Source organism: Manihot esculenta, chromosome 8 (genome assembly GCF_001659605.2).
Source record: "Manihot esculenta cultivar AM560-2 chromosome 8, M.esculenta_v8, whole genome shotgun sequence".
Lineage (NCBI taxonomy): Eukaryota > Viridiplantae > Streptophyta > Magnoliopsida > Malpighiales > Euphorbiaceae > Manihot > Manihot esculenta.
In genome coordinates, this window is record NC_035168.2 from 40,055,951 (window position 1) to 40,083,849 (window position 27,899).

General features: G+C 38.9%; 1 protein-coding gene across 4 annotated transcripts; it reads right to left on the reverse strand.

The window, feature by feature from the left end:
* Positions 1–20,652: 20,652 nt before the first annotated feature.
* On the reverse strand, positions 20,653–26,832 carry LOC110620778 (probable serine/threonine-protein kinase PBL8). 4 transcript variants are annotated; one of them, XR_006351706.1, is made up of 7 exons: positions 26,410–26,816; positions 25,871–26,226; positions 25,636–25,771; positions 23,876–24,012; positions 23,648–23,771; positions 21,208–22,567; positions 20,653–21,101 (listed from the first exon to the last, which is right to left on the reverse strand). XR_006351706.1 is itself a non-coding variant. In XM_043959038.1 (6 exons), the coding sequence occupies exons 1-6, from the start codon at positions 26,459–26,461 to the stop codon at positions 22,074–22,076; spliced, it is 1,065 nt and encodes a 354-aa protein (XP_043814973.1). In that variant the 5' UTR covers positions 26,462–26,832; the 3' UTR covers positions 20,653–22,073. The 4 variants fall into 4 exon arrangements, 2 of the variants coding, with proteins under 2 accessions (XP_043814973.1, XP_021620331.1); XR_006351705.1 differs by having other exon boundaries at positions 20,653–21,081; positions 21,168–22,567; XM_043959038.1 differs by having other exon boundaries at positions 20,653–22,567; positions 25,871–25,992; positions 26,410–26,832.
* Between the last annotated feature and the right edge of the window lie 1,067 nt (positions 26,833–27,899).

Consider the following 27,899-nt stretch of genomic DNA (forward strand, 5'->3'; position numbering starts at 1 on the left):
TGTCTCGGGTGGATGTCTACCTCAGTGGCTAACACAGCCACTTACGTAGGTCCCTGTCGTAGCTTGTGCCACTATCTCTGACCTTTGCTCCTCCTCTAACACCTACTTTTTATCCAACTCGTGAGTTGCCCTAATAATATAATACTACGCCATAGAAAAAGCTTGTTTACAAATGTTTGCTGAGTGCATATTTGTTTAAGATTTTAGACACTTAGTGGATTTTATCCTCTTAACATTTAACGTTATATTATTGAAGTGGATTGAAATGATGGGTTCAATTTAATTTTGTTAATGGGTTTTTTTTTAAAAAAAATTATCTGAACTTAATTTGGATATATAATTATATTAATTTTGGGTCACCGTAAAGTGCATTGGTCTATGATTTATGAGGAATCATCATTTTCCTTCCTCAAACTTAGTTTGGACATCATGATATTTCATTGGGACCAATATGATGTAATTTGATTGATGCATCATGATTGTTGTAATTATTCCATTAATGAATGCAGTTTATTCATTGTTATTAATTTTGTTTGAAATAAAGTGATCAATCTTATTTTCAAATTTCAATTTCATAATTAAAAAGCAAAGTAAAGATAAAGTGATAATAAATTCAATCAGGCTTTTTTCTGTAGCTTACACAAATTAATATAAATTGTTAATTTAATTAAACTCATTTTTATAGTTTATATTTTTGGAAAAAAAATGTTTAAAAATGAGAATGAATAAGTTTGAGGTAGATTGATGTTATTAAGTGAGGAGGCAATATCTTGATGGATTTGGAAAGGTCAAGTGGAGCATTCAAAATTGTCTTGATAAGGAAATTAGGGTTCTAAATTTAAGAAATAAAAATGTCAACTTGAGTGCAGAAGCAGAGAGAAAAGTCATTCAAAGCTATAAGGCAGACTAATTTAATTATTAATTAGGGTTTAAGTTGGAAGCAAGTTGTTCTGTTTGATGTATTGTTGTGTTGTGTTGTGTCTCATTCATCAAAATTCTTCAGCTACAGTACATGACAGTAGAAACATGCATCTTCTATTAGCTAGCACTCTCCAGATCACACGTTTTATTTTTTTTTAAAAAAAAATTAGGGTTTTTAATTACACTTTTTTTTTTTAATTCAAGTTGCATGATATATATTCAACCCCTACCCACCAGTTTTTACTCCCCTTTTTCCTTTAAGTCTTAGTTTGACTCAAATTAGTATTAAATTAGATGGTAAATCATCAAACATTACTTTATAATTATTTAATTTAATAAAATCTATTTATTAATTCATATATATTTTTAAAAATTAACTATTTTAAAAAAAAAACCAACGACTTAATCCCACTATGAAAAATATAGTTAAATTATTTTATGTATGTGTTAAAACTATTATGACTAAATTATTAAATCGTACAAAATTATAGATATAATAAAGGAGAAGGATTAATTTATTGATTTCTTTTAAATCGTAAATTTTAATAGTTTATTTATAAAAATATAAGAATTAATATATAAGTTTCATTAAATAATAAAGATTAAATTGTAGTTTATTCTTCTTTTAAATGTACTTGATATTGATTACTATGCTAAAAATTTAATGGTAAAAATTTAATAAATAAGAAATATGAACCAGTTTAAAGAAAGAAGATCCGGACATCTTAACATCCAGATTTTCATCATGACTCGCCCTTCTTGCGGTAAAACTAGTTTCAACACAAAGTTATTATTAGCTGGTATAACCCAATGTATTTCATTATATCTGTAATCGCAAAATTATCAATCTATTAGCTAGCAATATCTCATATCAAGCAGGCAGTCACATTACCACTGAATTATCAAAAACTACCGTATTCATTTTTATCCTCTTATAGTACAAAAGGAGAATTATCACAGAGGTAAAGGTACGCTATTCTCTTACACAAAAACTCTAAACAATTCATTACATTCTCTTTTTCAATATACTGACTTAAGGCACTCACCACCACCTCACATTTTCTCCTTTGCAGGCAATTACAGCGCAGCTCTATTCTGGCCACGTCATCAATATAATCTCTACAATATCATTTGGTTCCGTTGTCGAAAAATCTATTGGACTCTCTCCATTCATTTGGGTCTATATCAAGCTCTTATTTCTTTTCTCCCTAAAAAAGAACTTTTTCTCTTTATCTTTTGAAATGGCCGGAATTGTACGTGCCATCACAGGAGGACCTGACAGGGGTAAAGGGAAAAATAAGTGTGTAGCAAAGGATGTCCTATCTGTCCATCAAGAACCATAGATTAAGCAAGAGGTAGGATTTGGTCCTGCTGACAAAGCAATCGGATTCTTCCAAAACAACCCGTTGGTCGTTAAGATCCTCCTAAATCGCTATGAGGTAAGGTGAGTATTGATGGATACAGGTAGTTATGTTAACCTTCTCATCTTAAATATTTTTAATAAGTTAGGGTTAGATAAAAACAGTTTGATAGAGTTTTTTATTCTTTAGTAGGAGATAAAACCACGGCAGTACTGCGTACTATCAAACTTTCCCTGGTATTGAGCGATGAAAAGTATAGGCGGGAGTTGTATACAGAGTTTACAGTGGTAGATATTCCATTTGCATATAATGTGATACTCGGCTGACCAGTCATAAACTGTCACGGCATCGTTATTAAGATGAGTTCTATGTGTCTTAAGATTTCAGTTCCATGGAGAATAGCAGTGGTCCGAGACAATCTGAGGTTGGACAAAGAAAGTTACAGATACCCAGCAAAAAGTCTCAGAAAAATAACCATACTCATTAACTTGCTGGAGAAGTTGGAGTCTCACGTAAAACCAGAATCAGTAGACTCAACAGAAGAGGTTCAAATAGATTGTAATACCCGGCTAGACTCTGGTATCGAAATTCCTACCGTCCGGTGGAATCTCGGATGTCGAAAACCTCTAGAAGGGTAAAAACATGTTTTTATAAAATGTTTTCATGTATTTTATGGTTTTAAGTAAGAAATAAATTGAGTTTTGAATGAAAAAGACCATAGAGGGAAATCTAGGTTCGGCCACCGAACCTCATGTTCGGCCGCCGAACATGTATGAGTTTTGGAATCACTTTCGGCTTCCGAAGGTGGCTTGGCCAGCCACCTATAAAAGGCCTCATGGCCGAAAATGGGCGAGCTTTCTCCCCTATTTTCAGCCAACGGTGAGTCCATGCCCTCCCATGATTAGTTTCAATGATTTCCTTTAAATCTTTCAAGTTTTGATAAGCTTTCATCTTATTTTGAAGATTTTTTAGTTAAAAACGGAGTTTTGGAGCTTGGAGACCCAAGGAGCTAGATTCCTCCCATCTCCAAGTTAGGATCGTCTCTCCTCTCGATCTTCAAGAGGTAAACTTAGATCCTACCCTTCTTGTATGTTTTAAGCAAGTTTTGAGGGGTTAAGGGGTAGAAATGCATGTTTAGGTTAATGTTAAGTTTATGGACAATGTGTGTTGTTTGAGTTGATATTTGTGCTTGTGTTGGGGTTTAGGATAGTTTGAGACCCCTATATGCTTGGTGGTATGTGTATGCATGTTGTAGAATAGCTAAATGCATGTTTGAATGGTTTGGGAGGCAAAAATATGCATGAGGAGGCTGAGTTCTGCCCTTTGGAAGAACTCAGGTTCGGCAGCCGAACGACTTTCGGCCGCCGAACCTGCCTGTGGAGGCAAACTTTTGGCTGCCGAACCCTGCCCTCGAAAGTGGACTTTCGGCTCTGGAAGGGAGTTTCGGCCGCTGAAGGTGCCGCCGAATATGCACGAGTTTCGGATCTGGAAGGAACCTTCGGCCGCCGAAAGTGCCGCCGAAGGTGCATGACTTTCGGCTCTGGAGGGACTTTCGGCCGCCAAACTTGCCGCCGAAAGTGCCCTGTTCAGCCTTCCTTTGTATGATTTCTATGATTATTTTAAGGTGTTTTTGGGGGTTTTTGGGAAATATTTTAGAGTCATGTTCATGTATGTTTGGTCCCTCATTTGAGTCCACCTGTGTAGGTTCGAACCCGAGGAACCAGGGACCCCAGCAGTGAGACAGCTGCTTCAGTGTCTTTTCAGAGCTAGCCTGAGGTGAGTAGAATGACTCTTTATGTTTCAAAGCAAATAATGAAAGTTTTAGCATGATTCATGCATCATGAATGCCATGAGATATATTAGGTTGTTTGCATTAGAATTCACAAATATGTTGCATTGCATATTATATTGTTGATGTGGATGAACGTTGAATGATCCATTAGCCCTCGTATGGTATGATATGATATGATGATGATATGGTACGGAAGTCCAGGAAGACCTATTCTACGTCCCTGGCACTATGTAAGAGAAAGTCCAGGAAGACCCATTCTACGTCCCTGACACATTGGAATGTTATGACATGTTATGTAAGGAAAAGACCAGGACCCATTCTACGTTCTGGCACTATTGGAAATGTAGAGGGCTATTGGTGACAAGTTCATCTTTAATGTAAATTGTTTATGATGTGATGCATTTCATGAAAGCATGAATTTTTAATATAATGTTTTTATTATTCTGCTCACTGGGCTCTAGTAGCTCACCCCTATTCCCTTAATCCCCCAGGTTTGCAGGTACGGGATAGACCAGGATGTCAGCAAGAGTAAAGTCATGTTTTATGAAATAGCTAGTTGTGGACATGAGAAAGATAATGTAATGTAAAGTATAGTAATGTAATGTAATGTAATGATGTATATTGAGGTTTAGAGTTGTGTTTGACCCTAGTATGTGAAGTAAATCCCTTTTTGCACATGATCTATGAAATGTTTTATTGATGGCTATGTAAACCAAGTTTAATGTATGATATGTTACCCCATTGGAGCATTTGATGAGGGTTCCAATGTGGGGTTTTATATTTATGAGTATGTGCATGCACAGGTTAAGCTTGGTAAATGAAAGAAAAAGTTTAAAGTTTTATGTATATGATTGATCATGTATGGGATTTAACAGGTATACAGAATGTATATTAGGCTTGCTATGGTTCCCGGCGGCCTTATGCCGATCTGGATCCTAGCGTCGGTAGCGGTCCGGTTTCCGGGTCGTTACATGGATAAGGAGCAAAAAGTATGGTTTGACACTGCCTTAACCGGTGAAACAAAGACTCGTCTAATTGAATTGCTAAAGAGCCGAGTAATCACTTTCGCTTAATCTCCAAAACATGTAACAGGTGTGGACCCAGCTCTCATCACCCATAAGTTATCTATCGATAAGACTGTCAAACCAATCCAACAAAAGAAAAAAAAATTGCACCATAGAGGTAGCAGATGATCAAAGTAGAGGTTGTTAAGCTTTTAAGTGCAAGATTGAAAAAGGAAGTTCAGAATCCCACATGGTTGGCCAATACGGTCCTAGTAAAGAAAGCTAATGAAAAGTGGAGGATGTGCATGGATTTCACCGAAAATAGTGATCACCGATAATGAAACTCAGTTTGCAAAGGTTATTCGTCCAAGGTCATATAAGTAAGCCAAACTAGATGAACAAGTCATTTCACATTCCTAGAATATCTGTAATTTGAGAAAATTTCATAAATAACAAGTTAATGAGGTATTTCTTTCATATATTGTGTTCTTCAGTGGTAAGGAATGATGGATTGCCCCTCTTAAAAGATAGAAAGATTAAGGAGACAAAAAGAGGTCACAAGGCAATCCCCGCCAGGCCAAGTCATAAGGCGATTCCCGCCAGACCATTCGAGTGTTGGTCCTATTAAACAAGGCCACAAGGCAGTCTTGGCCAGATCAGGTCATAAGGCGGTTCCTGCTAGACCATTCAGGCATCGGTCCCTCTAAACAAGCCTACAAGGCAGTTTCTGTCAGGCCAGGTCACAAAGCAATTCCTGCTAGACCATTCAAGCATTAGTCCTACTAAATATGGCCATAAGGCAGTCTTCACCAGGTCAGGTCAAAAGACAATTCTCGCCAGACCATTCGGGTGTTAGTCCCACTAAACAAGGCCACAAGACAGTTTTCGCCAGGCCATGTTACAAGGCGGTTCCCACCAGACCATTCGGGCGTTAGTCCTACTAAAGAATGCCACAAGGCAATCTGCACCAGGCTAGGTCACAAGGCGGTTCCCGCCAGAAACAAGGCCACAAGGCGGCCTTCGCTAGGCCAGATCCCAAGGTGATTCTCGCTAGATCATTCGGACATTGGTTCCTATAATAAGGTCATCTGTACCAGACAACCACATGGGGAGGCATACCAATCCTCAAAGAAGAAGGTGTCAATTAAAGGTTGATGAGGTGAGTCTTATGACCAAGAATTGAGATAAATAATTGAGTGAAAGCCCCTTATTATAAAAGCACTCAGGCGTCTTATGGTATAAGGGCGAAAGTCTGCCAAGCCCAAAGTCCAGGCATTAATTCCATTTTATGGAAACTCTATAAGATATATTTATTAGACCAAGCGTCAAAACCTGTAAAATGAATATGTTTTTATCCCTGAATAGATATGCAAAAAATGCATTTTTATTACAAAAGATTACAAGGGATAAAAGGGACTTAGGCAAGTCTCTATTACATTAGAGTCTTCTAGAAATCTATTAGCAGATATTCAATATCATCTTCTACGAAGATGCCATTTGAAAGGCCATATGAAGGGTTATCTCTCCAACTACCTTCTTGACCTTGATCTCAAAATCAATCTTGCACAATCTAACCCCTCTCCTTGGGGTTGCAACACTGAAAAGGTATTATAGTTGGGCTGGTTGCATCCCTCAAAACTAAGCAGTATGCTTATACCTTTATGAAGACCCACCTTCAACTGCTCTTCATAGATCATGATGATATTCTCTGCACAAATCTGGTTATCCTAAAAAAGAGGAAAAAAAATATCCTATTTCATATTTCCCACAAATGACAGTCGCTGTAATACTCGGCTGGAGTCCGGCATCGGAATTCTGCGTTCTGGTGGAATCCGGGATGTCGGAAGTCTCTAGAAGGGTTTGCTTTATGTTTTCTTAAGTGTTATGGTTGTTTTAAGTTTTCAAGTTACCATGAGATGTGTGTTGAAGAGAAGGAAAAGTCTAAGGTAAGTTTGCCAAGTTCGGCCGCCGAAGGTAAGTTCGGCCGCCGAAAGTGCCCAATGTTCGGTTTCCAAAGTTCAGGTTCGGCCCCCGAATGTTGCATGGTTTTGCATGCGATTCGGCAGCCGAAGCTGAGTTGCTCAGCCAGCTCTTGTGCAATCCTTAGTCAGCATGGTGGACAGGTGTTGGCTCCAAACCCTGTCCAGAAACTTGGCCACGTCTCCCATGCTTTATGTGCTCAGTTTGAGCAGCTCATGCAAAGAGTGAGCTAGTGTGCAAAAGATAGTGAAAGTTTTGATGAAAAACCTAGGTTTTGAGAGTTTGGGAGTTTGAAGAGCGTTGGTTCGTTTCCCTTTGTTCAGAGTGTTTAGCTTCTTCTTACAGGAGGTAAGTGGTGCTCTTGAACCTGTTTATATGTTTGCTGAAGGTTTTATAGGATTTATGAAGAGAGAGGCATGTTTGGTGGTTTTGATGATTTATGTATGGATATCGGTTTATGTGTTATGTGTGATTTGTTGTTTGGGGTTATTAGATAGTTTTGGACCCCTGTGACCATATACTTGCGTATATGTGTGTGGACTAGTTGAAGTATGCATGTTTGGAGATGTTGAAGGGAAGGAGGAGCTTGGTTTGCCGTCGGGCTGAGTTCTGGATGAACTCAGGTTCGGCAGCCGAAGATTCATTCGGCCGCCGAACCTCTTGCATGGTGGCTTAGGCTGCCACAGCTTGCCCCCGCGAGCTTTGCATGTTCGGCTCTGTTTGGGGACTTCGGCCGCCGAAGGTGCCGCCGAAGGTGCTTGAGTTTCGTCTCTGGATAGGACTTTCGGCCGCCGAACCTGCCGCCGAAAGTGTTCTGTCCAGCCTTCTTTTGCATGCTTTGCATGGATAGTTGAGTGAGGTTAAAGGGATTCTTGGGGAGTTTATAGAGTTATGCTTATGATAGTTTGGTCCCTCATATTGAGTCTTGATGTGCTTATACAGACCAGAGGAACCAGAGAGAGCAGCAGTGAGTACTGCTCCAGAGTGTACAGAACCTGCAGAGTCAGTCCAGAGCCAGAGGTGAGTGGAATTAAACTGATTACTTGATTTCATTTAGACAATAACTGCTTTTAGCATATTCATGCATCATATTTATGCCATAGGGTGCTTGCATTAGCATGCACAAAGATGTTGCATTGCATAGTTTTCTTGTTGATGTGGGTAAATGCTGAATGATCCAGTGGTTCCAGACAGGAAGTCCAGGACCCCATTCTACGGCCTGGCAGGTATAGGAAGTCCAGGACCCCATTCTACGGCCTGGCGGGTATAGACAAATGGTCTATACTGGCAAATGGTAAGTCCAGGTGTTATATACACATAGACATATATGGTACAGGAAGACCAGGACCCCAGTCTACGGCCTGGCACGGTTTACTGGGACTATGTGGTGACAGGTTTACTCTTGATGTGGACTGTCTGTGTTATGATGCATTCCATCAGATCATATATTATTGAAATGTTTTCGTATTCTACTCACTGGGCTATAGAGCTCATCCCACTCCCTTAACCCCAGTCTTGCAGGTTTAGTGTACAGTGTACAGGGGATGTTCAGAAGAGGTCAGAAAAAGAGAAAAGACTTGTAATAGCTTAGAGTGGACATGTAATATTAAAGAGATGTGCTTGTTGTTTAGTCAGTTATGTGCTTGACTTAGTGGTTTGTGTTGTAAATCTTTTGTTGTGTACATGATCTGTATATGTATATGTGTTTTACAGAGTATGTGAAAAACCAGGCTTAACAGGTATGAGACAACCCATCTAGAGCAAGTTCTAGTCAGGGGTACAGAGTACTGGGTACTGAGATGATGCATGCACAGGTTAAGCCCTGGTACAGAGAAAAGAATTGTTATTTTCACAGTTTATATTTGATCATGTATGAGATTTACAGGTACACAGAGAGTATAGCAGGCTTGCTACGGGTTCTGGCGGCCTTAAGCCGACCTGAATCCTAGCGCCGGTGACGGTCCATTTTGGGGTCGTTACAGATTGGTATCAGAGCCCTAGGTTCACATGATCGGACCTAAAGAGCGAGTGTCGGGCTCATAGAGATTACAGTTGGTCAAGCACAATAGGGAATCATGTCCACCAGGATAGGATGTGGAGTCCTGTCTATTTGATTGAAATGCATATGCCTGTGTAATATGCTTGAGATATATGTTGATGTGCTGATATGCTATCGTATGTGTTGTTTTTCAGAGTTAAGATGCGAGGAACTCGTCGATCAGCTCGATTGACTGGAGTCCCATCAGATAGTGAGGGATTAGCTGCTCGTCCTCCTGCATTGCCGAGGGCAAGGTCTCAGAGATCGAGCAGGGAAGGCATGTCAATAGACCCTAGAAGGTCTGTCGACGAGAGCAGAAGAGGGATAGTGAGAGGAGGTAGATCAGAGGAAGAGAGGGAGGCCATGGAGACTGATCCGTCTATGGATGAAGGTATGGGAGAATCTCTGGGCGGTGTTCAGGTCTCAGGTTTTGATTATCCAGCTGTTTTCCAGGATCCAGCGTATCCGATGGAAGGTATGTCGGAGTACTCTCGATTTGACCCATATCCTACATCTATGCCATATATGCCATATCCTTACTATTACCCATCATATCCACCATATCCTATGTATCCACCCTCCCCTATCCATCCAAGTGCAGCACACCCAGAAATAAATGAACCAGTACCTCCACCACCACAAACAGAACCAGTAGTCCCTGTTGTATAAATACCTCCACCTAGTTCATCTGGGAGTAAGGTACAGATGACTGAGTACCTTAAATTGGATGCTCCTAAGTTTCATACAGGAGATGATCCATTTGAGTATCTGAGATGTGTGAAAATGATTACTGATGAGTTGGGTGCGGATGGTAGTAGAGCCATTGAGATGGCGGGGTTTACACTAAAATGTAGGAAGGCTCGGGAATGGTTCAGACACTATATCGAGCCTAGAATGAACAGTATGTCGTGGGGAGAGTTTGCGAATGAGTTTGCAGGATGGGCTTTTCCTGATAGCTCTAGGGAGATGAAGCTAATAGAGTTTGAGCAGTTAAGACAAACAGATGAGATGACGGTTGATGAGTTTACGGATAAGTTTCTAGATTTGCTTCAGTACGTGGGTCAGGCCTATGATACTGATCAGAAGAAAGCTAGAAGATATACCATGAGACTTCATCCCAGGTATTCTTCTTTGATCCTTCCAGCAGAAAAGGAGAGTTTCCACTCTATTGTGGATGCAGCGAGAAAGATGGAAGCTAGTGCCAAAATTCAAAAACAGTCTCAGGCACAGGCTTGGGGTTCTAAGGCCCCCAGTTCAGGCACCTCAGGTAGCAAAAGGTGGGAGAAGGCAAAAGGAACAAAAAGTAGGTTCTGGAGTAAAGTCAAATCTGGTCTGGGAATGGGTAGTGGCTCAAGCTCTGGCACAGCTAGTCCAGCATGTAGGAGATGTGGAAGACCACACAGAGGAGCTTGTCAGTTGGGATCTTCAGCCTGTTTTAGATGTGGACAGGTGGGGCATTTTGCTCGAGAGTGTCCTCAGGTGACTTTTGTGGCACCTTTCCAGCAGATGAGTTCAGGCAGTGTAGCACAGCCAGTGGCTCCAGCCATGCCTCAGAGTAGTGGCAGAGGTAGAGGGAGAGGGGCAGCCTCTACTTCAGCAGCAGGTTCCCGAGGTGGAAATCCTGTAGCCCCAGCACGGATTTTCACTATGACTCAGGAGGAGGCGAATACATCGAACACAGTGGTGTCAGGTAATCTCATCATTGGGTGTTCAGATGTGTATGCTTTGATGGACCCCGGTGCTTCTCATTCCTTTATTGCTTCGAGAGCCATAGAGAGATTGGGTTTGATCAGTTCTGAGTTAGAGTATCCTCTCTGGGTCAGTGGACCCAAATGTGACCCATCAGTGGCAGTGTCAGTCTGTCGTTTCAGTCCAGTGTTTTTAGAGGGTAGATACCTTCCAGCTGACCTTGTGGTTCTAGACTTGACAGATTTTGACGTCATTCTAGGGATGGATTGGTTATCTACATATGGTGCTACGTTGGACTGTAGAGACAAGATAGTTAGTCTCAGAGACTAGGATGGGTCAGAGTGTGTCTTCAGAGGAGACAGGAGAGGTACACCCAGAGGTATGATTTCAGCCCTTCAGGCTCGTCGTTTGCTTAGGAGGGGTTGTCAGGGGTTTCTAGCTCATGTGAGAGAGCTAGACAGTCAGGTGAGGGAACCAGCCGCAGTACCAGTCGTCCGAGAGTTTCTTGATGTGTTCCCAGATGATTTACCAGGACTCCCACCTGATAGGGAGATAGGGTTTGAAATTGAATTGCTGCCAGGTACCAGACCTATCTCTATTCCTCCCTACAGGATGGCACCAGCAGAGTTAAAAGAGTTAAAAGAACAGTTGCAGGACTTGGTAGATAAGGGTTTCATCCGCCCTAGTACCTCACCTTGGGGTGCTCCAGTGCTCTTTGTCAGAAAGAAGGATGGATCCCTCAGACTTTGTATCGACTACAGACAGTTGAACAAGGTCACTATCAAGAATAGATATCCTCTGCCTAGGATTGATGATCTATTTGACCAGCTAGCTGGAGCAGGTTGTTTCTCTAAAATAGATCTGAGATCCGGATATCATCAGTTGAGAGTCAGAGAGGCAGATGTGCCTAAAACAGCTTTCAGGACCAGATATGGGCATTATGAGTTCTTAGTGATGCCGTTCGGGTTGACTAACGCCCCTGCAGCATTTATGGATCTCATGAACAGAGTTTTCAGCGAATTTCTGGATCACTTTGTCATTGTTTTCATCGATGATATTTTAGTGTATTCCAGAGATGCAGAGGAGCATGCCCAGCATCTGAGGATAGTTTTGCAGACACTGAGAGAGCATGGTTTATATGCCAAGTTCTCGAAGTGTGAGTTTTGGTTGAGGAGCATTTCCTTCTTGGGACATGTAGTATCAGCAGATGGGATTGAGGTAGACCCCAAGAAGATAGAGGCTGTAGCTAACTGGCCCAGACCCACGACAGTGACTGAGATTAAAAGCTTTTTGGGCCTGGCAGGTTACTACAGGAGGTTCGTACAGAACTTCTCAAAGGTAGCAGCTCCTATGACCAAACTGACTCAGAAGAACCAGAAGTTTATCTGGTCAGACCAGTGTGAAGAGAGCTTTGAGGAGCTCAAAAGAAGATTAACGACAGCACCAGTGCTAGCTCTGCCTGTCAGTAATGAGGATTTCACAGTGTTCTGTGATGCATCTCGAATGGGATTGGGTTGTGTATTGATGCAGAGCGAGAGGGTGATAGCTTATGCTTCTAGACAGTTGAAGAAGCATGAGTTGAATTACCCTACCCATGACCTAGAGATGGCAGCAGTTATCTTTGTACTTAAGATGTGGCGGCATTACCTCTACGGGGTGAAATGCGAGATCTTCACTGATCACAAAAGTTTACAGTACATCTTGAGTCAGAGAGAGCTGAATATGCGACAGAGAAGATGGGTAGAATTGCTCAGTGATTATGATTGTAAGATCCAGTATCATCCGGGTAAGGCGAATGTTGTGGCAGACGCCCTAAGCCGGAAGTCACTAGGCAGTTTATCCCATATAGCAGCAGAGCAGAGACCAGTTGTGATGGAGCTGTACAAGCTCGTAGAAGAGGGGGTTACAGTTAGAGTCGTCTGGTACAGGTGCATTGATAGCACAGATGAGAGTGACACCTGTGTTTCTGGAGCAGATAGCTCAGAGACAGCATGAGGACCCTGAGTTGATGAAAATTGCCAGGACTGTTCAGTCAGGCAACAGTGCAGAGTTCAGATTTGACAGCAAAGGAATCCTTCGCTATGGGAGTCGACTTTATGTACCAGATAGGAGCAATGTGAAGGAAGACATTATGAGGGAAGCTCATAATGCGCGGTATAGTGTTCACCCAGGAGCCACCAAGATGTATCAGGATCTGAAAAAGGTCTATTGGTGGCCAGCCATGAAGAAAGAAGTGGCGCAGTTTGTGACAGCTTGTGAAGTGTGCCAGAGGGTGAAACTAGAGCATCAGAAACCAGCAGGAATGCTTAACCCACTGCCGATTCCAGAATGGAAATGGGAGAACATAGCTATGGATTTTGTAGTGGGCTTACCAGCAGCGTCCAACAAAATAGACTCTATATGGGTGATTGTGGACAGACTCACGAAATCTGCTCATTTTCTTCTAGTTCGGAGTAACTATTCTGTGGATAAGTTGGCACAAGTCTATCTGGATGAGATAGTGAGATTGCATGGTGTTCCAGTGTCGATAGTTTCAGATAGAGGACCTCAGTTTACTTCCAGATTTTGGCGAAGGCTGCAGAGTGCGATGGGCACGAGATTAGAGTTTAGCACTGCTTTCCACCCACAGACTGATGGACAGTCAGAGAGGACCATCCAGACCATAGAGGATATGCTTCGACTGTGTGTGTTAGACTTTGGCGGTTCTTGGAGGCAACATCTACCTTTGGTGGAGTTTGCCTACAATAACAGCCATCATGCTAGCATAGGGATGGCTCCTTATGAAGCTTTGTATGGGAGGAAGTGCAGATCCCCTGTTTGTTGGGAAGAGATAGGAGAGAAGGCTCTTGCAGGACCAGAGTTAGTAGAGATTACTAATAGAGTGGTGCCCATGATCAGAGAGAGAATCAGAACAGCGCAGAGCAGACAGAAAAGTTATGCAGACGTTCGCAGAAAGCAGTTAGAGTTTCAAGAGGGTAATATGGTATTGCTGAAAGTGTCTCCAATGAAAGGAGTGGTTCGGTTTGGAAAGAAGGGTAAGTTAGCTCCACGGTACATTGGACCCTTTGAGATCTTGCAGAGGATCGGGAATGTATCGTATAAGCTAGATTTGCCTGCTTCTATGGAGAGGATTCACCCGGTATTTCATGTTTCTATGCTACGGCAGTTTGTGTCAGATCCGAATCAGGTTCTGAGTGAGCCTGAGGTGGAGATTCATACAGATCTCACCTATATAGAGCAGCCAGTGCGGATTCTGGACACGCAGATCAGACAGCTAAGGAACAAAGAGATTCCGATGGTGAAAGTTCTGTGGAACCACCATAATCTCGAAGAGTGTACTTGGGAGACGCGAGAGTCTATGCTCCAGCAGTATCCATATTTGTTTTGAGGTTAGTTTCCTTTTTTTTATGTGTTACTTGTTTGTTTTTTGGAACATTCGAGGACGAATGTTCTTAAGGAGGGGAGAATGTAATACCCGGCTGGAGTCCGGCATCGGAATTCTGCGTTCTGGTGGAATCCGGGATGTCGGAAGTCTCTAGAAGGGTTTGCTTTATGTTTTCTTAAGTGTTATGGTTGTTTTAAGTTTTCAAGTTACCATGAGATGTGTGTTGAAGAGAAGGAAAAGTCTAAGGTAAGTTTGCCAAGTTCGGCCGCCGAAGGTAAGTTCGGCCGCCGAAAGTGCCCAATGTTCGGTTTCCGAAGTTCAGGTTCGGCCCCCGAATGTTGCATGGTTTTGCATGCGATTCGGCAGCCGAAGCTGAGTTGCTCAGCCAGCTCTTGTGCAATCCTTAGTCAGCATGGTGGATAGGTGTTGGCTCCAAACCCTGTCCAGAAACTTGGCCACGTCTCCCATGCTTTATGTGCTCAGTTTGAGCAGCTCATGCAAAGAGTGAGCTAGTGTGCAAAAGATAGTGAAAGTTTTGATGAAAAACCTAGGTTTTGAGAGTTTGGGAGTTTGAAGAGCGTTGGTTCGTTTCCCTTTGTTCAGAGTGTTTAGCTTCTTCTTACAGGAGGTAAGTGGTGCTCTTGAACCTGTTTATATGTTTGCTGAAGGTTTTATAGGATTTATGAAGAGAGAGGCATGTTTGGTGGTTTTGATGATTTATGTATGGATATCGGTTTATGTGTTATGTGTGATTTGTTGTTTGGGGTTATTAGATAGTTTTGGACCCCTGTGACCATATACTTGCGTATATGTGTGTGGACTAGTTGAAGTATGCATGTTTGGAGATGTTGAAGGGAAGGAGGAGCTTGGTTTGCCGTCGGGCTGAGTTCTGGATGAACTCAGGTTCGGCAGCCGAAGATTCATTCGGCCGCCGAACCTCTTGCATGGTGGCTTAGGCTGCCACAGCTTGCCCCCGCGAGCTTTGCATGTTCGGCTCTGTTTGGGGACTTCGGCCGCCGAAGGTGCTTGAGTTTCGTCTCTGGATAGGACTTTCGGCCGCCGAACCTGCCGCCGAAAGTGTTCTGTCCAGCCTTCTTTTGCATGCTTTGCATGGATAGTTGAGTGAGGTTAAAGGAATTCTTGGGGAGTTTATAGAGTTATGCTTATGATAGTTTGGTCCCTCATATTGAGTCTTGATGTGCTTATACCGACCAGAGGAACCAGAGAGAGCAGCAGTGAGTACTGCTCCAGAGTGTACAGAACCTGCAGAGTCAGTCCAGAGCCAGAGGTGAGTGGAATTAAACTGATTACTTGATTTCATTTAGACAATAACTGCTTTTAGCATATTCATGCATCATATTTATGCCATAGGGTGCTTGCATTAGCATGCACAAAGATGTTGCATTGCATAGTTTTCTTGTTGATGTGGGTAAATGCTGAATGATCCAGTGGTTCCAGACAGGAAGTCCAGGACCCCATTCTACGGCCTGGCAGGTATAGGAAGTCCAGGACCCCATTCTACGGCCTGGCGGGTATAGGCAAATGGTAAGTCCAGGTGTTATATACACATAGACATATATGGTACAGGAAGACCAGGACCCCAGTCTACGGCCTGGCACGGTTTACTGGGACTATGTGGTGACAGGTTTACTCTTGATGTGGACTGTCTGTGTTATGATGCATTCCATCAGATCATATATTATTGAAATGTTTTCGTATTCTACTCACTGGGCTATAGAGCTCATCCCACTCCCTTAACCCCAGTCTTGCAGGTTCAGTGTACAGTGTACAGGGGATGTTCAGAAGAGGTCAGAAAAAGAGAAAAGACTTGTAATAGCTTAGAGTGGACATGTAATATTAAAGAGATGTGCTTGTTGTTTAGTCAGTTATGTGCTTGACTTAGTGGTTTGTGTTGTAAATCTTTTGTTGTGTACATGATCTGTATATGTATATGTGTTTTACAGAGTATGTGAAAAACCAGGCTTAACAGGTATGAGACAACCCATCTAGAGCAAGTTCTAGTCAGGGGTACAGAGTACTGGGTACTGAGATGATGCATGCACAGGTTAAGCCCTGGTACAGAGAAAAGAATTGTTATTTTCACAGTTTATATTTGATCATGTATGAGATTTACAGGTACACAGAGAGTATAGCAGGCTTGCTACGGGTTCTGGCGGCCTTAAGCCGACCTGAATCCTAGCGCCGGTGACGGTCCATTTTGGGGTCGTTACAGTCGCAAACACAAAGAAGAGAAAGAAGGGTTCTTATACAGTGGCATAATCGGCAAGGTCTTTAATATGGTTCAAAAAATAAAGCCACCATCATGACTAAGGGAAGACAAAATGACACAAACAGTCAAAATGTGCTACATAATTAAAAAGACAAATTGTCATCTTCAAATCTGAAGAATTGAAAATCGATAGGGGGACCTCTGATATTGCATAATAACCGTCCAAAGCAAGCCGTAAACTGTCATTATGAGATAGACCCACATGGTAAGGATCTAATAAGTAAGAAATGCAGGCCAGCCTAAGGAAGAAAGATTCGGACACCTTACACCTGGATCCTCATCAAGGCTCGCCCTTCCCGCTGTAAGGCGAGTCTTAACACGAAATTACCATTTGCAGGTACAATCTAACGTATCCTCATTAGACCTGTAATCGCATTAAAAACATATTAGCTGATGATGCCTCATATGAAGCAGCTGATTACATTACCGTCAGATTATCGGAAAGCACCATATTCATTTTCAACCTCTTATAAAATAAGAAAGATCACGGAAATAAAGGTACATTATTCTTTTATACAAAAGGTCTAAGTAATTTGTTACATTCTCTTTTTCAGTATACCGATTTGAGTATCGGAATGAGTGCTCACGTTCTTTCCCTTCTAAGTTCTATCCAATTATATCCAATCAATCTAATCTCTGCAATATCAAAAATCTAAGGATTAAAACATAATTAATTAGCCATAAAAATGCGAAAAGAGAAAAAAAATAACAGTTTTGGAAATATAAAAACAACAATAAAGGAGAGATTGGAATGACAATAGTGAATGGAAGGATGTTGTAAAATATTTAATTTTAATACATAATTAAATAAGCAAGTTGGGTTAGTGCCCCTCTGTTTTGAGTCACCAATGCACTAACTCTTCACTCTCTTCATTTTCTTCCACATTTCTACCTCTTATTTTTTCTTTGCAATTAATTATTTATATATATAATCCGCAGGTCGGTCTTATATTAAGATCAAATTAGAATGAGATAAATTTATAAAAAAATATTATAAAAAATTACCACACTTTAAAGTTTTTTATTTATTTTATGATTTAATTTTATGTTAAAATATTACATTTTAATAGTGTACTGTTAATAAAAATAACAATTTTTAGACCTATATTTATATGAAATTCATATTTAAATATAAAATTAAATACAGCATTTAAAATGAAAAATTAATAAAATTTTATGATATTTTTTTATATTTTTTAAATTTAAATTTAAATTAAAATCGCCTTCTCTCTCTTTTCATTCAAAATAAAAAGATTTTAAAATAATTAAATTTAATTGATTTATAATGTAGAAAAAGGATAAATATTTAATTGAATTTCATTAATAGAATGCTGATCCTTGAGGAGGAGAGTGGAGAGCCACAAATCACAACGATATTTCTATAATGAGGGCCCCACCCATGAATTTATTTAAAAACTCTTTCCAGCCAAGCCAACCTCTTACCTAATCCTACGCTAATGCTTTTTATAACGCCACCCGAATTTTTCCAATACCCGCTATACCACTTCCGGTCGGGTCGGATAGGATAGAGCTCTCTAATGAGTATATCTTCCAAGCCATTTAGTTTCATATCCTTTTAATTTAAATTGTGGGATTATTCAAATTCATAAATTAAATCATTTTTAAATTTCAATTATTTAAAATTTTATACACATTTTACGAGTGAAAAATTAAATTAAAATTCATTATTTTCTATTATTATGAGGTGGCTAATTTCTTCCTTATTTTAAGGTAAAAATAAATTAATTAATAAAATTTATTCAAGTGTCAAGCAAGTTGGAGTTAATAAATCATATAAAAACTGTCATGTCTCACAAAATTATAAAAAGGAAGAATGGTGGAGTGGACCCCGTTGGTGATATTGTAACTGTGATTAACATGTGAGGTTAGGTAATCAATTAGATGTGAAATTTTTATTTATTTTATTTTTATATGTATTAAAAAATATAATTTTTTATTAAAATTTTAATTATATGTACTTTAAATATATTAAATTTTATTAAATATTAAAAAATATTTAAAAAATTTACTTAAATATAAATTAATTTATATATTATTATAATTTAAAGAAAATGAATAATAATTTTAAAATAATCATAAAAATTAGACGGATTGTTAATAAGGAGGAGGGGTGAGCATTCGCTCGATTCGGTTCAAAATCGAATCGAATCGAATAAATTGAAAATTAAAATTTTAGTGTTTATGAAAACTGAATTGATTTTGGTCAGAAATCGAATCGAACCGAACCGGTCTGATTCGGTTCGATTTGATCGATTTTGATTTTTAATAATTTTTTTATTTTTTTACACTTTATTTTTAATATTTTAAAATTTAATTAAAATATTTTAATTTTAATATGATTTAATTTCTCTATATTATTGAAAAAATATATTATTATCACTAATCGGTTCGGTTCAGTTTTTTCAGTTTTTTTCTAATTAAAATCGAATAGAACCAAACCGAAATAACCAAAATTTCTGAAATTAAAAACCGAACTAAATCGAAATGTATAAAAAATCAAACTAAATTTTTAAATCAATTCGATTCGATCGATTTTTTCAGGTTGAACCTAATACCGTTACCCTAATAAAGCGAATAAGGAGAAGCGAGGAGGAATTCCATCCTTAATAGCTTTTTGGGTTGTTTTAGAGGCAGAGAACAGATGGGCCTTTTTGTATGGTATTGTAATTATACCAAATTAATTGTTAATTGTGGATTAAAAGTAGCTAATGATGTTCACATCAGCTCAGCAGCCTCTTAATTTTTTTTATACATCTAATTAATTTGGTGCAAATCCTTGTGGATAAACATCTTTTATTAATTTGCTTATTCTTATTATTAAACAATAATTATTATTTAAATTATGTTATTCAATTAAACTCGATTCAATCCATTTTTCTACATATGCTAATGGATTTTTTTTATAAAAAAAAATAGAATTATTATTTTATTTTTATGAATTTACCTGTATACCCCTAATGGTGCACACATTTATTTTTAAATTAGTATTGTTTTTCTTTATTATTATATGTGTGATATTTTTCATATTTTAAATTATTTTTCTTGAATTTTTTTATAAGAAATGGGGAAAATTATTCTTTTAGGATGATTTGAACTTTAAGATGTAATATTTTTTGAGATAATTTTATCTTAATTATTTTCAATTAATTGACTAACTTGATTAAAAATAAGAAGCAATCAACTAATACAGTTAAGCGATTCTTGAGATTATAAATATAGCTTTTGTGGATTGTTTGGATGCAAATATAGAGATTATTAGTTGCATGTGGAAGCCTTGGCCTCCTTTTTTCTAAGCAAATTATCTTTGTTGGCCTGAGCGGTGGGGCTTTTTATGTAGTGAATGTGTCGCAATTTTAGGCCTTGGGCTGTACAATATTTTATCATCTAATGAATCTTTAGCTTTTCAGGAAAAGAAAAGACGAGGAATGTGAGATGAAAGCCAAGAATTCTCTGGAATGGGGACGAAAAAGTTGGAAGTAGAAAGGAAAGGAACCAGACCATGAAATAGACAAATAAAATTATAAAAAATTGATAAGTGGCAAGTGTCTCATGTTCAGGTCCAACCAACCCATTGGCCCTCTCATTACACTATCCTCATCCTCTTACCACATCACCTTCCCATCAACACAGAGACGCTTGCCATTGCCAACCTTTCTCTTTCAATTCCTATACAGGAAATTTCTGTAGAATATGACTTGGTTTCTACAGATAATTAAACCTATAATTTATACTTGCACAAGTACCAATTGGATATCTATAAAATATTTATGATTAATGATTTTTTTCCCCTTCTTTTTCTGGCTTAGAGAGAAAGAGAGAGGCGTTTGATGTTTGTTATCACAGCAATTCATGAAATTCAAATCAATTGATCCAAAAACTCACAAGACATATTAATCATTTAGTTTTTCACAGAAGAGAAATGAAAGATCCTCCATACACACAATCAGAAACAAAATCATAGTCTTCACTGGCTTTGTTTTATTTTTATTTTTTTTTTTCCATTTCTAAAGTTCCAATTTTCTATCAATTCTAGAAAGGAGGAAGAAGGGAGAAATTTATAAAACCCAGAATTCTGAATCAAAGACAACATCATCCAGCAATCTTTGTTTTTTAATATCCCAAAAGTTTCCAGGATTCAGACGTCTGGATGATTCATATACTTTCTGCAGTTGGTATCAATAAAAACAGCAATCAAATTGATGTCTACTTTTTGCAGTAAATGATATCTCTATCAATTATCAAGTTTAAGTGAAGGCAGAGAATCTACTATTGTGAAGCATCCTTTAAATGGAAAAAAAAAAATAGAAGAAGAAGAAGAAGAAGCATTAGGAAGCACACGAGGTACAGTTACAAGTTTTGGGTACAAAAGCACAAACCCCATAAGGCTTATTAGGCAGCTGGCAATCGATGCCAAAGCAGCAAGGCATAGTGGCACAGGTAGTGGAAGCAGCCGCAGTACAGCACTTGCACAACAAGCACAGCTGGAAGGGTGCCAGCCTTCGTCCCCGCGCCGTCGCCTCAATTGACCGGTATCCAATCGGCTCCACAGGCTGGAATTCCCCTGCTGCTGTTGATAATGCTTGTACTGGCAACAGTTCAGCTGCAGGTAACCATGGTTTACTGAGAACATAAGCAGCCACAAGAGGGATCAATAGAGATGAAGGTCTTGCTCAGAATTCAACTTACCAGGAGTGCTAATGATCAAATGAAAAACAAGTAATAATACCACTAGTTTCATGGTGTGATTGATCCCAACTTGCACACTTTGAAAGGAATACACATGCACAAGCTCATGCGCACATGGACACAGACAGAGAAAGAAGTGAAAAGAGAATAAAATTTGTGTGGTGCAGAGTCAATCAATGGATATTTTTTGCTGTTATGGAATCAAGCTAAACCACCGATGGAGACAATATCAAGGACGAGGACGGGCCAATTATATAAAAAGCAAATGAAATATTATCTTGTATTAGCTGGAGAAATCTCTGATTGGATGAACAGAGTAGTTGGCATTGGGCCAATTCAGATGTTCAGAAGTCCCAAAAAGGCTGGACTCTGGAGCCACTGTGCGACCAGCGAAATGGATACACTGAAACCGAGGCAAGCAGAGGCTTGCATCATCCTTGAAAACTCCAGAACAAAATTAAGAAATTGGCATAAGAGGCCTACTTTTAAAACCAACAAGCACAAAATCAGGCAACCCACAAGCCATGGATTCATTGTTGTTAAATGGGATTGCAGTTTCTAAGAATATTTTCAGCCTGCATACCTTACTGTCAGTAAAGAGTAGCAGATAATATGCAGGCCATTTCCTGGACAAGAAAAAGTGTTTCTATTTCTGCTTTGGTCATTTTCATTTGGGACAATAAAAGCTAGTTTCATTTGGCAATTTCCATTGCTGAAAGAAAACTTCACTAGCAAAGTAATACAAGCACAAAGTCAGACAGCAACGATTAACAGCTGGGGATCAAGAGACAGAATGTACAGGGAGTACCAAGAAGCAAATGCACTCATGGTTTAACAATCAGATTTGTCATTCCCAAAGACAGTTGGGAGAGAAAAAGCACACCAAATACATAGAGGTATCGTTGCTCATCTAACCCTACAAGCTGCAGGACCCCCCGGGGAGCAATTAGGATTAGGTGACCTACAACTTGAACCAGGACCGACATTGTTGGTAAATCTACGACGCATTCGATAATCAGGGACTCCCCCCATTGCAAATGCACCGGTACCGCCTGCTAGGTTTGGGGTTGATGAGATTTCATTAGCACCATCATTACTGCACTGTAGAGGTTCCAAAGTTTCAACTACATCACTCATCAAGGGCCTTGCCTTTGGATTCTGGCTCAAACAATAGTATGCTAAGCTGCAGGCTTTCTGTGCTGCCCTTACAGAATACTGGTTCTCCAATCTAGGATCAATTATTTGCAGCATTTTTCTCTTATCATTCAATTTTGGACGGGCCCAATCTACCAAGCTTTGCTCTTTGCTGGGCCTTGTCTTGTCCACAGATTTCCTTCCTGTTAATAGCTCAAGAAGAACAACGCCAAAGCTGTATACATCACTCCTTGCGGTCAAGTGACCTGCATATCAAATAAATTAATTCAGAAAAGTGACATTAAATTGCATGATTACTTAGTTATATACAGACATTACCAGAACAATGTAAAATAATGATCATGGGAATTAGACGCATAAAATACACAGATGTAATGGATCTTCAATAATGAAACCATACAAGAGATAATATGCAGATCATGCAAGCATTTATTTCATAATATCAAATAACAGAGGAAGGAAGAATTCGCTAATAGGGCAAGTTCACATCACTTGTCAACATTGAAAAGTCACTGGAGTTGTGAATGGCAATAGAAGACTGGTTCCTGCAAATAATAGAAGAAGACCATTGGCTGTCCCTCCAACCGTTATCTGCTATATATAAATAACTAGTTCTCCACCTTCAACAACTAGTAAATAAGCCAAGGCGACAAGGCTTAAAGATCTGTTATCCTTAATTAACCCAACATAGGATCCCGCATAGAATAGGAGTAGACCATTGACTTTCCTCCACAGCATTCTCTGCTAGGCATATACTAGTTTCCACCTTCGTCCACTAATGAAATAAGCCAAGGCCTGAAACCATTGTTATCCTTAGCTCTACCCTGGGTCTGCTCTCAAAATTATTATTATAATACTACCCTCTGCATGCATTTGCTACTATTGGCATCACAATCTGGGATTTGAGCATTCACCAAACATTTTGGAGCAGTGAGCATTGATAAATTGTGGTTAAACTTGGCCAAATTACGTTGTTGCATGTTTGATAATTGATTGTGTTTCTTTCATTAGAAGCATAATTTTTCAAAGTTCCCAGTTCCATTTTAATATACAAAAACTGAAATCAAGTCCATAGCTTTTCAGAGGATGAAGAAAGAAACTGCTGACTTCTCAACTGGCACTTGTATCAAACAATGTGCAACACAAATTCCAATTCCTTTTAGGGCAACTTTTAGAACTACAGCCATTTCCCCAACTATATACGGAACACATCCAAATAATCACCAATTAGTCAAGTCTTCAATGAAAAGCTATCATTATCTTCTTGTAAAACTATAGGCTGAGGCTAATAAAGTCGAGCATTTTAAAGATAGCAGAGGACCTACCAGTCATCACATATTCAGGGGCTGCATAACCATAAGTACCCATCACTCGAGTTGATACATGGGTCTCATCACCTTGTGGCCCAGCTTTTGCGAGCCCAAAATCAGATAGCTTGGCTGTATAATCCTGTGGATGTGGATACATAGGGAACTAGTGTCAGTAAAGACCTATTCCTTCGCCAAGAAACGAATATAAAATTCTCACATGTGAAATTATAAGAAACCACTTACAGAGTCCAATAGTATATTAGAGGTTTTGAAGTCCCGATATATAACAGGCCTTTCAGCATTGTGAAGGAAAGCAAGCCCTTTGGCAGCTCCCAGAGCAATCATCAGTCTTGTGGCCCAAGACAATGGAACAGTCGCTTCTGAAACCCGCATAAAATGCCATATGAATTGAAGTTGACAAAAACACTAACATTACAGATATTGTGTATTATAGCATACACTTAGATAACTTTCTCATTTGAATTAAACAATAAACTTTGATTGCCACCAGAGTACCAACAAATTATCAAAAATTGCATAGAGCATGTATATCATATCACCATGTCGCATCATTAGATTAACATGAATAACCCATCCATCACTGCAATAGATGATTTTCAAAGTGCAATTCATCTTCTTCCTAGAAGATAGCTTGGTAAATAGGCAAGGATAATTGAGTTTTTTTGCTGTCATAGAACTTTTCCTGGTAAATCCAAGTGGTGACATTGACTTTAGAATTCTCACATGCAATTATTGACAATATAATCTTTAAGAGAATAGTAAAAAAACCTATTCATTTTATCATACAGTAGCTAGTAGGAATACAATGGGAAGTTGTGAACAGTGATAAAAGGAAGTTGGTGACAGAGAACTCCTTATCCACATAAAACAAAGTGTTCACCAGAGTGTATGCCTTAAATATCTAAGTGAGCCCTTTGACTTCGATGAATCTACCATGGCTCTCTTTTTGTTAACATTATTTTATTTGTCTCTCATTTCAGCTTTTTGTTCTTTAATCAGACTAGCATATTCGTTCAGCAGTGCACTAATCAATATTTTCAACAGGAAAAAATTGAGAATGGTCTCATGTGAAAGTGAACCTCTTCAGTGGTTGCTATAAAAGGTAGGACACTTGTTTTCACACAATTTCATTACATAAGAAGCTAGTTGTTGCAGAGAGAGGAGAATAAGACCCAAAAAAAAAAAGGTGGCTTTGACATGTATATCTCCTACAGATTGATTGCTAAACAGAGAAATCTGTAAAGGGGACAAAAGAAACAAATGTATAAAAGGTTGCAAAAGAACCAACGATAAAGGTTAACAACAAGCGGAAGAGATGGAGCTCAAGAAAAGAGAGATAATATGATTGGTATCATAGTCCTCAAACAAATTTGAATCCATGAGAGTTACAACACAAAGAAAACTGAGTTTTTTTAGACAACCTGAACTTACTGAGGTCAAATTAGAAATTTGTTGCACCATCTCAGACTAAAATATAATAAAAAAAGAAGTTGAGTTTGTGAGGCTATTTTAAATAACTGTTGTATTATATTAGCAGAGCACCAAAAGCTAAAAGCATATCATGCACTTGGCAGAAAGATAAAATCATGAGCAAAGAAAAAGAAAAGTACTCATCTTTATGAACTAAAATACATGATGGTGAGAGAAGCAAGATACCTTGTTCGTTACAAAAGCAGACCAAAATCATTACACAGTAATGTTTATCATTGCATGAAGTTTTGTTCAAAATTATTGCCACACAATGTCAAAGCAATGATGCAAATGCAAAGGTCCCAATTTTCAACCTTAAGAAGTCTATGCTTTAATCTAATGTTAGAAGGAGGAAAATTCTACACAACATTTTGTTATAAACCTATAAATGCATATTTTATCAAAAATTAAGAGAAGGGATGATGAAGATGAGGAGTAGCAATAAAGAACAGTAACTGAGAAAAGCACAGCAAAGATTACAAAGAGGGATGAAAGGCAAAAAAAATTCATACTTCGAAAGAGGTGATTTTCAAGACTTCCTCGGAACATAAACTCGTAAACAAGTAATCTATGATCATCCTCGCAACAGTATCCAATCAACTTCACCAGATTAGGATGCCTAAGCTGTCCCAGAAAGTTGACTTCCGTCTGGAATAAAATCCCAATTCATGAAGTCAGGTGAAGAGAGTATTATTGAACCAAAAAATAAAATAAAAGAAATAGTGAAAAGAAGAAGGAAGCACATACAAGCCATTCACGGTGGCCCTGATAGCCCTCCTTGTTGAGAACCTTGACAGCAACAGGGAGAGATTTGAGTCCAACCCTGACATTCTCATCAATGTAGCCTTTATAAACAGTCCCAAATCCACCTTCGCCCAGAATGTAATCAGAGCGGAAGCTCTTAGTTATAGTCTCGAGTTCATATAAAGTAAAGGCAATAACATGGGTATAAAGAACAGCATTCTTCCTAGAATCCTCAAACTTTCGCGGGGTAGAAGAAGGATCACTCAGATCTGATACAGACCGACTATGCTTCTTCTCAGAGACACCATTTCTAACACCCACAGAGGATGAAGATAACATATGGTTGAGCTGCTGTTGAACTGCCCACCAAGAATCTCATAAATCAAAAATATTTTTGTAAAAATCCAAATCAAACCCATAATTCAATTCAACACATTTTGAAAAACCCACATCACAAAAACTCAAAAAAAAGCATAAATTTCTTTTCCACTAGTCAGATTGAGGTACATAAATTGGGGGAAAAGCCCCAGATCTGGACAGACCTTGAGCATTGGAGACAACAGCAGATTCCTCTCTAGTGCCACAGTTGCCCATGATGTTGGTTGGTGTGAAAGTGACTGAATGTGGAACCTGATGGAAGCAGCAGAAGCAGTTGAAGAAGTACTAGTATGGCTATGCTTCTGATAGCCCAGACTCTCATTCTTTTAGGAAGCTTTTTTTTTCCTTCCCTCTCCAACCGCCCCAGCCCAGCCCCCTGCTCTTTGCTCTAATTTTTTTTTCTCACACACACTGTACCCAATCTTTTAATAGTAAAATTATTATTATCCTTAGCTATTAAACAAGATCTACACACTGAGACAGTACAGCACCCAAATATATAAATACATATATATATGTATATATAGTATCTAATATTACAGTGGGCTTATTCCAATCTAAATAAAGTTTCTATTTTTCTCTCTGGCTGTATATAGTATCTAATATTACAGTAGGCTTATTCCAATCCAAAAAAGTTTCTATTTTTCTTGCTCTTTCTCTGTGGGTGTCACAGTCTTTCCTGCAATCAGAGTGGACAGTGGAAGAGCGTTGTGTGAATCTCCTCCACTCCTATTTGCTGGTTCAGAGGTTTGTAGGACCAGTTGATCCCCTGGATCCCTCTTATTTCTCTTTCCTTTATTTACAGTTGGTAACTACTTGTTGGTCACTTTCTTTGCCTTATCCTCTTCTTCCTTGCTAAGCTTCTTTGCTCTTATATTTCTTTTATCATAGGGTGAGTAGTGGACATGATTTGATTTTAATTCTTAAAAATTTAATTACTTTGATTCGGTTGGATTTGTTTTTTTGCCGTAAAAGCTTCATCAAATTATTTTTGACAGGGAGTTAGAGTAATGATGCTAGAAATATGTTAATAGAATAATAAAATATTTAAAATATGATGTAAAAAATAAAAAATTTAATTAAATTGAATTAAATTAAATTAAATCGATTAAATTCTGATCGATTTATCTTCTAATTTGATTTAGTTTAATTTTTATAAATACTTAAATTTTAATTTTTAATTTATTCAGTTCAATTTTGATATATAAGATTTCATAAGAGATTCAATTCTGAGTATGTTTCGGTCCGCTTGGTTTGTTTCTCATCCTCATTTCCTTTTATTTATTTTTTTTATCCTCTAATAACATGTAACCGTCGCTCTGCGCTCGTACTTTTTTATCATAGTCACGCTGGACATACGTACGGATGTACTGCATCCTTTTTTATTATCAAACGACCATTTAATTTTATCTGGCGCTATTTGAATACGATCCCGGACATCACAGGGTTTATTGTCCTATAGGGCTAAAGGATATTCGAGGCCAGATCCTCCATGTGCAGGTTCGCACCTAGGGCTGTAAATGAGCCAAGCTATTCGTGAGCTACTCGAGACTCGGCTCGATAAAAGCTCGACCGAGTTCGGCTCGTTTTTTAAACGAGCCAAGCTCGAGTTCAATTTTGAGGCTCGTCACTTAAACGAGCTGAGCTTGAGCTC

Bases quoted from the DNA above. Each gene is read 5' to 3' on its own strand.
- LOC110620778 (XM_021764639.2), bottom strand. From the start codon at position 26,461: ATGGGCAACTGTGGCACTAGAGAGGAATCTGCTGTTGTCTCCAATGCT. The intron at 25,772-25,870 runs GTATGTGCTTCC...ATTTTATTCCAG, and splicing joins AGGGCCACCGTGAATGGCTT to ACGGAAGTCAACTTTCTGGG. The intron at 22,568-23,647 runs GTAGGTCCTCTG...TTTGATATGCAG, and splicing joins CCCTGAATATGTGATGACTG to GTCACTTGACCGCAAGGAGT.